The sequence below is a fragment of the Euleptes europaea genome, chromosome 11, assembly GCF_029931775.1.
Source record: "Euleptes europaea isolate rEulEur1 chromosome 11, rEulEur1.hap1, whole genome shotgun sequence".
NCBI lineage: Eukaryota > Metazoa > Chordata > Lepidosauria > Squamata > Sphaerodactylidae > Euleptes > Euleptes europaea.
The window spans coordinates 52,669,172-52,681,939 of NC_079322.1; the positions used below are offsets into that span (position 1 = coordinate 52,669,172).

Sequence of the window (12,768 nt, forward strand, 5' to 3'; positions counted from 1 at the left end):
GTCTTTGAAAGTAAATCCTAATTTAGGCATAACTAGTGAGATTTAGTTTTTTTTTTAAAGCAGACCCTTATGTCATACAGCCCTTTAAGCAGTCCCCTCCATTTCACGTGGTTTGTCAGGTTCCAGCGCCCCTTGGGCATATAAAACTCCTGCGATCTCAGCCAACATGTCATTGAACACAACTCTATTAGCTGTTAACTTGATTCGTTTTAGATGGGTTTACTGCTGGGACCACTTTTCATAATATTTCCCTCTCCCCATTCTCACTACTGCTTACTGCAGTCTTCGTCCTCTGTCTTATATGCTTCGTAAACATTTTTACAGCATTTCAATTATTGCTTCAATTTTGTGTACTCATGAGAAGTATAGATGGCAGTCATTCAGTAACTTACCTCTCTGTTTTGGTGTTCATTGATGGGCAGAAATCTTTGGGGAATCTTAAGCTGATGCTCAAGTTTTTGTATCTCCTGTTGGAAAACATCCCTCTCATGCTCCCTGTCAATTGCCTGTTCCTGAAACATATTGTATTTATTATATTCATTATATTTCTTATAGCAAACTATTTTGACAAACATAAAAATTATTAATGCAGTGTCTTGCTTTAGTTTATTGTTAAATATATCTGTTGTCGGTAAATAGGCGGGAGCTCTGTGGTATAGTAAATCTACTGCAACCAACTTATCCTGTCAAGCAAGAAAAACAATGCTGGATTATTTCTACTGTATATTATCAAAGCAGTTTGTGACAGCACTCTAGGTTGTATGTAAACCAGCAGCCTACAGCCCTTTCTCAAAACTGCTGCTCGTTTATGACTATTAAAATGTGGTGCAAGCACTAGGAAGCAAGAAGCATGTGGATATCAGGCAATCCCACCTTCTTGTCTACTCATATGTGACAGTGTGATATGGTGGCTAAGAAGGCCAATGCAATTCTGGGCTGCATCAAAAAAAGTATTGTGTCTAGATCAAGGAAAGTAATACTACCACTGTATTCTGCATTGGTCAGACCTCACTTGGAATACTGTGTCCAGTTTTGGGCTTCACAATTTAAGAAGGATGTTGGCAAGTTGGAGTGGGTCCAGAGGAGAGCGACCAGAATGGTCAAAGGTCTGGAATCTATGCCCTATCAGGAGAAACTTAAGAAGTTGGGTTTGTTTAGTCTGGAGAAGAGGTTAAAGGGTGACATGCTAGCCATGCTTAAATATTTGAAGGGATGCCATGTTAATGAGGGAACTAGCTTGTTCTCTGTTGCTTCAGAGATTAGAACATGGAGTAATGGATTTAAACTAAGAGAAAAGAGATTCCGTCTAAACATTAGGAAGAACTTTCTGACAGTGAGGGCGGTTCGACGGTGGAATGCCCTGCCCCGGGGGTGGGGGTGGGGGGTTGTCAGGCTGCAATCTCGGTTTCAGTATTGTTTCTGTGTCTGTGCTGTACTGTCTAGCCTCAAGGTCGACCACACATACCAAGGCCTGGGAATGCTACTCCTGGGAAAGTGTACTCTGTTTATGCGTTGCTGATGCTTTGTAATCTCCCGCCATTTACTGCTTTATATTATCGTTCAGATAGTGAGACTCTCATAGCTGCCATAGTTCCCTGTATGCACTGTATTGCCTTTTTGACCAGTAAAAGCCATCTGCTTGGATTCTATATGACTCTGTGGTGATTTCTGGTTCGAAGGGTCAGGAGCTTACATTATGGCAGCTATCTCCTTTCACCTTCTTCATTGTACTACTAGTCAGGCTGGAGCCCAGGGGGGTTCGCCTGCCACTTGGATGGGAGCTGGGAGGCTCTCCGAGTGACCTACTACCCTGGATTCCTCTCGGAAGGATCCCACCCTGTTACAGGACATAGTCGCTGAACTTTTTAGGACTACCCTAGAGGTTTGCCGCTTGAGGGGACTGGTACAAGAACAGTGGCGATCTCTAAAAGGGATTCTCTGGATGTTGACGTCGGAAGATACTGATACTCGTTTAGATCTTCAAGACTTGGATCAATTACTGGACGATGCCCGGTTGGCAACTGAGGATTTACAAGTACTAACTGGACTTTTGGACAATTTAATTTCTCAAGAGACTCTTTCCTCTAGTTCCGTCATGGCAGGAGCCCCGCCAGAGGGTTTTTCCCTAATACCGGATGCGCCCAGCTGTCAAGCTGAAGCCAAGCGGATCGCTATTCGCACCGCTCTTCTCCTTGTGGAATGTACAAAGGACACCCCGGTAGCCACCTTGGCTCAATCTTTGACCTCGACTTTTGGAGCCGATGCGCCCGCACTGGCGGTTCGAATACAACCATTGCTGGGCGGGGAACCCGACCCCATACTCACACTCCTGGAAACGGAACTTTTACCGCGCGTTACGGCGGAGGCTGCCCTGAGACTTGAGAACGCCAAAGTTCTTGCGGATAAGGAAGCCGCCGAAGCGGCTAAGGTCGCCAAAGATAAAGAAGCTGCTGAAGCAGCTAAGGCGGCAGCAGCAAGGGATAGGGATCGGGCGAAAAGGGATATTCGCCCCAAGGACACTGTACAGGGGCTATCAGGTCTGTCTTTTTCCCCGGCGTTTGTCCCGTCGCGCACGACCCAACGCGCACGCCGCCTGGCTGACCGATGCCGAGACTCAGGGGAGTCTGAGGACGAAGATTTATATGGAGACAGCTCTCAATGGGCCACGAGCTTCCGGACCAGTAAACCTCATCTTACTGGGGGCCCAAGCGAGGATGTTCACCTCTTACGAGCCCAGAATCGGGAGCTCTCAGACCGTGTTGATCAACTCCAAGAGCTAATGGAGCGTATGCTTCAGGATAACAGGCAATTACAACAAACCCTGATAGCCCAGGCACAGCCCGTTCCGATACCGGGTCAGGGGGTGCCCGCCCAGCCACCCGCTAATGTGCCTGCTCCACTCCTGCCTCCCGGAGCTCCCGTTGTTCCTCCACCCGGACCACCCGTGCAACCGGGCCAGCCTGCGCCCGGCCCTTGGAAGCAGCTCAAATTGAAAACTACGTACGACGGATCTCTCGAGACTCTGCCTTGTTTCTTGCATCAAGTGGACAGTTATATGCGAGAACAAGGACAGCTTTTCCCCACGGAGGATAGCCGGGTGCGCTATGTAGCTTCCCTTCTCACAGGTAAAGCAGCTGACTGGATGGTTCTCCAGTTCGACACCCGCTCTCGTGCTATACGTTCCCTCAACAACTTCATGACTGCTCTGAGAAGGAGGTTTGAAGATCCCTTTCTGGGGGAACGAGCCAAATCGGAACTCTTACAACTAAGACAAGGCTCTGCTCCAGTTCGAGAATTTGCCGATGAATTTCAACGGCTGGCAAGTAAAATTGTGGGTTGGCCCGAAGCCACCTTGATTCACCATTTCAGGGAAGCCTTACACCCTGATGTTCTGAACTGGTCGTACATGCGGGGTGATCCCGATACCCTTGAAGATTGGATTCTATTGGCCGAGGAAGTGGAAAGCCGCCGACGCTTTATTTCCCTAGTCCGTCAAAAGCACAAGGAAAAAGGCACCCAAAAGCCCCAATCCAAGGCACCACCGCCCGTTCCACGAAATCCTCCACGTCCGCCTCAGGAACGTGAAGCCCGATTTCAGAGAGGCGCCTGTCTTACTTGCGGAGAAATGGGCCACTTTGCAGCTGTTTGCCCGCACTGCCCTGAATTATTTCGTCCCAGCACGATAACCCGAGCCAGAGGTCGTCCACCACGCAGAGGCACCGCGGCCACCCGCAGCGCAGCTCCGGGAAGACCCATACCCTCTGCACTCCACGCTGGAGACCCAGCCTCCCTGCCTACTACAAACGACCCCGCCAGGTCTCGGATTACAAGTGCCCCATTGGGGGACAACTTTCCCTCTTCGGATGAGGAAAACCCATGGAATTCTCCAGCCTTAAACCTGGAATCTCCCCTCGACTTGTCAAAAAACGGCTCCGGTCTGTGGTGAGTGGAGCGTCTCCACAGACCTCTGCAGATCCTCCTGCTAAACCGAATGCTCCTACCAAAATCAAAGAAGTGGACTCCACCGTCTACGTGGATGCAGTTTTACAACACCTTAACGGTGGCCCCCAACTACCCGTTAAAGCACTCATCGACTCCGGTTGCTGTCGCACTCTCATAAGCGAAGCCACCTTTGCTGCACTCAAAGCCGAATCTGAGGCTTTACCCGCCCCTGTCCAATTCGCCCAAATGGACGGGAGCCATTTCCAGGGAGGTCCAGTCGATCACCGCACCATAGGGGTGGCAATGGGAATTGGCTCCCACTGGGAGCAAATAGACTTCACTATAGCTCCTATCCGATTTGAAGTAGTCTTGGGTATTAACTGGATTAAAGGACATTGTCCCAGTATTAACTGGGAAACAAACACTATCTCCTTCGCTAGTCCCATGTGCGACCAACACCGGCAGAACTTTGCGCTGTTATATCCGCCCGTCCCAGCATTAACCTCCGAGGTCCCAGCACCTCCAATCCTACCTAACGTATATCGGGACTTTGCGGATGTCTTCGACCTTAAAGAATGTGATGCCTTGCCCCCCCACCGGATCTCGGACTGTGCAATTGAGGTGGTCAAGGACTGCACTTTAACCAAAAGCAAAATTTACCCTATGAGCGCTTCCGAGCGCACTGTCCTCCGGGACTTCCTAGACAAAAACCTCGCCAGAGGGTTCATTCGCCCATCGAATGCCCCGAACTCGGCCCCCGCGTTTTTCGTCCGAAAGAAGGAGGGCGACCTTCGTCTATGCATTGACTTCAGAAAACTCAATGCGATTACCCAAACCAACGCCTATCCTATCCCATTAATTTCTGATATTTTGGGACAGTTACAGGAGGGCCGGGTATTCTCCAAGTTAGACTTGGTGGAAGCTTACTACCGAGTCCGCATCCGAGAAGGGGATGAGCACCTCACTGCCTTCTCTAGCTGTTTCGGAATGTATGAATTCCTCGTAATGCCATTCGGGTTAAAAGGGGCCCCGGGGGTCTTCATGCAACTTATCAACGAAATCCTTCATGACTTACTGTATCGCGGGGTGGTGGTTTATTTGGATGACATTCTTATTTATTCAAAAACCATGGAAGAGCATGTAATTCTGGTCCGAGAGGTTCTGCAGCGCCTGCGCGACCACCAACTCTTTGCAAAACTGGCTAAATGCGAGTTTCATCAAAACCAGCTCACATTTTTAGGATACGTAATCTCCCACCAAGGTCTTCGCATGGACCCTGTCAAAGTCCAAGTCGTTCTCGATTGGACTCCCCCCACCAACCGCAAGCAAGTACAACAGTTTCTGGGGTTTGCGAACTTTTATCGAGGGTTCATCCCTAACTTCGCCCAAGTGGCCCTACCCATCACTGATCTCCTAAAAACTAAAGGGAAAGCAAACACGGCTACCTCACCCTCCGCAAAAATCCTGTGGACTGATCAATGCCAAGCCGCGTTTGTAGCCCTCAAACGCCTCTTCACATCCGAACCCGTACTACAGCACCCGGACCCAAACCAAATGTTTATTGTGCAAGTCGATGCCTCCGATGTTGCTATGGGAGGGGCCCTCCTCCAGAAAGGTCCGGATGGTCTCCTTCACCCTTGCGCGTACTTTTCGAGAAAATTTGCACACGCACAATTGAACTGGCCCATTTGGGAGAAAGAGGCAGCGGCCGTTCACCATGCATTGACTCTATGGAGACAATTCTTAGAAGGGTCCAAAATCCCCTTCGAGGTTTGGACCGATCACAAGAATCTAGCTGCCCTCACGGGGTCCCATAAACTATCAGCGAAACAACAACGTTGGGCGGAATTCTTCGCCCAGTTTCGTTTCGTCCTAAAGCATGTTCCTGGGAAACAAAACGTTCTCACAGATGCCCTCTCCCGGTTGCCGCAATACCCGATAAAACTTGAGAGGCCAACCGACTCTCTGTTCACCCCTACGCAAAGGGGAGCCCTTCCTGTACTGGCCGTACAAACTCGATCTCAGCAACAGCACCCCAGATCCAGCTCTCCAGCTCCTCCAACCCGATCGGCTACCCAGCCGCCCCCACAACACCAACGAACCGATTCCACCCCTCCAACCCCACCGGCTGCCCTGCCGCCTGCAATCTGCGCACCACCGCACGTAAGCACTACCCCCATAACAGTTCCTAAGACCACTGTAGCGGGGGAGGGGGTACCCGCCAAGGTTCCCATCTCCGAATCCTTGTTGAATACCCTTCGGGACCACTGCCTTTTAGAACGCTCAAATCACTCCCTACCCCCTGGTGTAATAGAACAGGGGGGCTCTTGGTACAAAGACTCAAAATTATATGTACCCAAAGCACTCCGAAAAGACGTTTTGCACTTAGCTCATGGAGTAAAAACAGCTGGACACTTTGGATTCCTAAAGACTCTCCACTTATTGCGCAATTTTGGTGGGGGGGAATGCGGTCCGATGTTGATTCTTTTATTCGCAGCTGTCCTGTTTGCGCCACAATGAAACGATCACAGGGCAAACCCCCAGGTCTACTGCAACCTCTGGAAATACCCAACAGACCATGGGAAGTGATTGCTATGGACTTTATGACTGATCTCCCTCTCAGCGGGGGAAAAACTGTCTTATGGGTTGTTACTGATTTGTTTTCCAAACAAATCCATTTAGTTCCATGCGCAGGGATCCCCTCTGCTCAAAAATTGGCCCGCCTCTTCGTGACACATATCTTCAGGTTACATTCGTTTCCGCGCAAAATAATCTGTGACCGCGGCAGTGGTTTTGTTTCTAAGTTTTGGAAAGCATTTCTCAAGTTGGTGGGGGTAGAACAAGGATTGTCTACTGCATACCATCCTCAAACAGATGGTCAAACTGAACGTGTTAATGCTGTACTCGAATGTTATTTACGCTGTTATGTCAACTACCACCAAGATAACTGGGTGGAACTATTACCTTTTGCAGAATATGCCTACAATAATGCTGTACATCAATCTATAGGTTTTAGCCCATTCTATGCAGTGTATGGACAGGATTTCGGTCCTGTTACTCCCGGAAATAGTGGGGAGGGGGAGGGAGACCCTGACGTTGCCTCCTGGGCACACACCCTCCGTACCACCTGGCCCTGGCTCGTTAGCAATCTCGATCGAGCCAAGCGCAAATACAAAGCACAAGCCGACAAACATCGTTCCCCCGGGGGTGACCTGCGAGTGGGTAAAATGGTCTACCTTTCCACTAAAAATCTACGTTCCACCCGTCCGTGCCCTAAGCTCAATGCTAAATTCATTGGCCCATTCCCCATCACACGGATCATAAATCCTGTCACAGTGGAGCTAGCTCTCCCCAAAACTCTGAGGCGTGTGCACCCCGTTTTCCACATTAGCCTCCTGAAGCCCCATACTGCTTCTCCACAGTGGCATCCCGATCCGCCTCCCGAACAGCCCATTATGGTGGGGGGGGAGGAGCACTTCGAGGTCTCCAAAATCCTTGACTCTCGTATTCACCATGGAAACCTACAGTACTTGGTCCGTTGGAAACACTTCCCCCCTGCCTACGACGAGTGGGTGCGCGCACGAGATGTCTCCGCCCCCAAACTCGTCAATGCCTTTCACACTGCCTACCCGGCAAGACCAGCCCCCTTACAGACTGGGAGGGGGCCTTAAGGGGAGCAGGATGTCAGGCTGCAATCTCGGTTTCAGTATTGTTTCTGTGTCTGTGCTGTACTGTCTAGCCTCAAGGTCGACCACACATACCAAGGCCTGGGAATGCTACTCCTGGGAAAGTGTACTCTGTTTATGCGTTGCTGATGCTTTGTAATCTCCCGCCATTTACTGCTTTATATTATCGTTCAGATAGTGAGACTCTCATAGCTGCCATAGTTCCCTGTATGCACTGTATTGCCTTTTTGACCAGTAAAAGCCATCTGCTTGGATTCTATATGACTCTGTGGTGATTTCTGGTTCGAAGGGTCAGGAGCTTACAGGGGTGGAGTTCCCGTCTTTGGAGGTCTTTAAGCAGAGGTTGGATGGCCATCTGTCGGGAGCACTTTGATTGTGGGATCCTGAATGGCAGGGCGTTGGACTGGATGGCCCTTGTGGTCTCTCCCAACCTTGTGTGATTTTGTGATTTTTGTGATGTTGTGTTAATGAGGTATACATTTTTGTACAGTAAACTGCAGGGGCCAACCTAAAAAAAATTAAAATGTTTGACGATACAGAAAAGTCATAAGCTAATTTGTCTGGCTATTTACCCCACAACTGGCATGTCTTACTATTGCTAACCTGAATTTCTGGTTGTACTGCAGGAGACTATTTTGGTGTCTTTTCAGAAATCAAGCCAAACTTAGATTAGTTATGCCTGGGTAAACAGACAAACGCCCTATGCTTACATTAGCAAGCCATAATAAAGAGATAGCACATTAGTCATCCCTTCAGCAAAATTACATCTTTGTAACATCGCTAACTAACCCCCAACTTTGTTTCCAAACATGTGAAGAGGCAAATTCATGCTGACATGAATTTAAAAGGACAGACAATAATTCTGGTATATCTAGGCTGAAAATATCTGATTTGAAATTCTGAAATTTGGTCCATTTCTCATTCAATGTACCAAATGTTTACACTGTTAATATACAGAACGTTTGTAAAAAGTAATGTTATTTTATTACTACTTTATAATGCACTGGAAATAATCTTGTTTAATGTACAGGGTTAACATGAACAGAATACCTACTTTTGTCCTTTTTTCCTTTTTATTCTGTCCTGAAAGGCCTGATGAATTTGGAACTCTGTAAGATAGCTAACTGTTCTTTTACTTACATCCAGAAACTTTTTGGTTTTCTCGAGTTGTTTCTCCAAAGCTTGGTTCTGCTGCCTTAGATCCATTAACTCTGCATTCTTTTCTTGCTCTAGTTCCAAAAATCGGTTGACCTGCTCTTCTATATCAGTTTCCAGTGCTTTCACCTGCTTTTGAAGGTAGTCATATTCTTTTTCAGCTTGCCGTTGTACTTCTATTTTTTCCTTCATAAGTTTTTCTGTCTCTGCCAGCAACTCTGTTTTATAAGGGCACCAATTGTTTTTAGATAAACAAAGTTAGTCAATCTATCACAATAAAACTACTCACAAGACTTTGTGTCCATGCTAGAGTACAATGAAGGATGGAAATAGATTTGGGTTTTACCAGACCAGAATTGTGTTATCTTTTCATAGGAATCAAAAGATACCACAAAACTATATTAATGAAATTTTTTATAACTCTCTTTATTTAAATTGGTTAACTATTCATACAGAAAATCACGAAGTTGCGTGTCACTATCACAAATCATATATTTAATTTAACATTGTGGAAAATATATGATGGCATTAAAACCCAACTATATTTTCATCCAATAGGGCTGATCCAGTCCCAACATACTTTTTTCCAACAAGAGGCATATACATATATTTTAAGGCAGAATACAATAGACCTTCACCTGGTGAGTTACAAAAGGAATACAGAAGGAAATTTCTTACCTGTAACTGGGATGTTCTGTTAAGGGCTATTTGTTCATATACACACACCTCATTCTTTCCTCCCTCCATTTTTAAATATATTTTAAACTGTTTGGGAAAGCTCTTAGAACTTGTTCTTCTATTATATCATTATATTATATTATTATATATATTTATATTATATTATTATCTCCTTCCCATTCCAGTAACTTTGGATGTTCACAGTCACTATCAGAGAGATAGTAACATGGCTACTCCCTGTGTCTGCAACATAACTCTCAGAAGCTGAGCTACAGTGGTGTAGAAAGGAGGAACACTATAGACCTTCCACTTAATGATGCTGCATATGGAGACATATGTTCTGCATCAGAAGGGGCCCTATGATGAACATATTGTCTAATATAAATAATCAGAATGCCAAAGTAAGTGATATCTGAATCATCGTCAATGTATGATGAATACACTGGCTGCAGACAGAAGCCCTTTGTGATTTAAAATAAGATTTACTACAGAGTAATAGATTGATAGATCAGGGTCTTTGATATACAGAGAGGGTTAGTCACCAGATATTGGCCATTTTCTTGCACTTTCACAATACATAAATTTTGGTACCATCATCTTACATCATGCTTACTGAACATCACATGTCAATATAGAAGTATGTTTGGCAAAGTTATTACAAACTGATTTATTTGCAGTTTAAAAGCAAAACAAAAGCTTACTGTAAACTAACAACACCTCAGCTCATGAATCATTAATGACTAAGATGATGGTTAAATGGATCTGCTTAAAATCATCACTGATGTATTGAATTTAGAAATTGTGAGCAATTGTTATTAAAAAAAAGAAAAGTTGTGAGCATGAAATACAACATGAAAGCTTCAGGCCAGCAAAAATTAAAGTCATGTTAGTAAGCTGAAAGCCCCAAAGAAGAGACCATAGTTAATAAGTGGTAATAATCTGCCACCCAATGAAAGATTGGCCATGCAATATACAAACACACCTGCTTGGGAAGCTGCATCGACTGCAGCATCTACTAGGCCTAGGAGAACAGAAAACAAAACAAAACAAGAAGCAAAAGTAATTCACATGCCATCTATAGTTTTTTCAAGGTGTAATACTGTATGAGAAGAATGAAGCTGAAGGTAGAATATGGAGTTCAGTGAAAATGCTGGATAAGGTAAGAAATGTGTGATTAATCTATTAAGTATGATAGTTAACATTATTTTCCAACTGTTTCAATGTGGAATTTACACTTGGTTCTTCTAGACAGGGAACAGTCAAATCGCACCGTGAACACTGTATTATAAATTCATAATAATGCACCTGCTACTAAAACTAATGATTGCAAGATTATTGTGAAACGGAAAACCATATCCTAATATTAATTGCCTCATAGAATATACCTATTCAAAAGTAATGAATAGCAGGCAATCACACTTCTACATTATTTTTTGTTTAAAAGGTAACATTTCACAAGCTACTCACAGTCCAGTTACTGAGATCATATTGCTAATTAAACATCTATAGCATTTTACCACCTTCAGTAAATATTCTCTCAAAAAGAGATGTTGTTTCTTACTGAAAGCAGAATTAAAACACGAATTTGCTCTCTGAAGAGGAAACACATTTGTTAAACAAATATTTGAGCACATTAAACCAAGTTTGCGTTTTCTTTCTACAGGATATCCACCTCAAAAGTTGAGACATACATAATTTTCCTTCAGGACTCCTGAGCACCTTCTTTCCTATGAATATGCCAATTTATCTGATTGTACTTGACTGCGAAGTTTTTCAGCTTTGTATACCAAGGCAAGAGTTCAATTACTGTGGTGGTATAGTTAAAATAGTTGGTTTGGGTAAAGGAAACCCAAGTTTCAAGTCCCAGTTCAGCTATGAAGTTCTTTGGGTGACCTTTGGTAAGTACTATGAGGGAAAAATTATGAACACCTTGAAGCAAGGATGGGGGGGAACTATACTTGAAGCCCATTTCAGATATTTAAGATATTTGGCTTATGGCAGGGGTGGGGAACCTTTTTCCTGCCAAGGGCCATTTACATGTCTATAACATCACTCAGGGGCCATACCAGGCCTAGATCTTGGGGAGAGGCTAGGGTTGCCAGGTCTCCAGCTACCACCTGGAGGTTGGCAACCCTTGGAGAGGCACAGAGGAGGGGGGAAAGAAGGAAAGGAAGGAAGGAAAGAGAGGGAGAGAAAGAGAAAAAAAGAGAGAGGTTCCCAGCTCCCCACCCCACCTCCTCACACACACACACACACACACACACAGGGGCAGGCTTCTCCCCCCACACACACACGCAAGCACCCGGCTGCTGGGGCGGCCGGGCGCAATCCGGGGAGAAGTCTCCATGGCTTCTCACACACACACACACACACACACACACACACACACACACACACACACACACACACACACACACACACACACATTAACGCACACGCAAGCACCCGGCTGCTGTGGCAGCTGGGTGCAATCTGGGGAGAACTCTTCCGGCTTCTCCCTGGCTTCTCCCCCCCACACACACACATGCGGTCACCCGGCCACTGTGGTGGCTGGGCACGATCTGGGGAAAAGTCTCCCCGGCTTCTCCCCCGCCCCACGGAAGTACTCAGGCACGCACGCACCCGGCTTCACAAGCGGACGGGCGCGATCGGGTGAAGCCTTCCCGGCTTCCCCCGACACACACACACACATACAGGCGGGCAGCCCTGTGGCAGCAATGGCAGCGGCTTCCGTGGGAGAGTCCGCGGGCCGCATCCAGGTTCCCCACCCCCGGCTTATGGTATGCATCGCTGTATTTTTATAATGCTGGTCAAATGACCGTAATAAATGACATGAATGATAATACTTGTGAGAGACTTTATAGTTAAAAAACCACAATGAATAAATCTCTGGAATAATATTTAGGACTAGCCAGGTGCTAGCCTTGGGTATCAAGGTAGATAAACTTGAACATTGTTAGCCCTTTCACATTGCTCAGTGTGAGGTAAGGAAAGCAAAGCTGGGTGAGTGGGATCAAGGCTGACTGGCACATTTGGGATTAGGAAAGATTTTCCCCCCTCCATGTTTTACCAGCTCTCTCACTTGGAGTTCAGACGTTGCTGAACCTTGCCTCAATTGCCCAAGTCATCTGAAACTGTGGTGGACTTGCACCATGATGTGGCACACACTCCGATCTCTCTTGATTATATCGATTGCTGCAACAGATGCGGATAGTTCTGTCACGCAAAGAGAAGCTGGCTGTGAGGACCCTCTCACTCCCACCTCTACAGTTCTATGAACATTAACGAAGAGCTACTAGATATCACA

General features: G+C 46.2%; 1 protein-coding gene across 1 annotated transcript in view; it reads right to left on the reverse strand.

The window, feature by feature from the left end:
- Positions 1-12,768, reverse strand: part of AKAP9 (A-kinase anchoring protein 9) — a 142,780-nt gene that overhangs the window by 39,413 nt on the left and 90,599 nt on the right. The window contains exons 25-26 of the mRNA XM_056857090.1: positions 8,769-9,001; positions 393-512 (exon numbers count right to left, since the gene is read on the reverse strand). Coding sequence (XP_056713068.1) covers positions 393-512; positions 8,769-9,001 — 353 coding nt within the window. The remainder of the gene's footprint in view (positions 1-392; positions 513-8,768; positions 9,002-12,768) is intronic.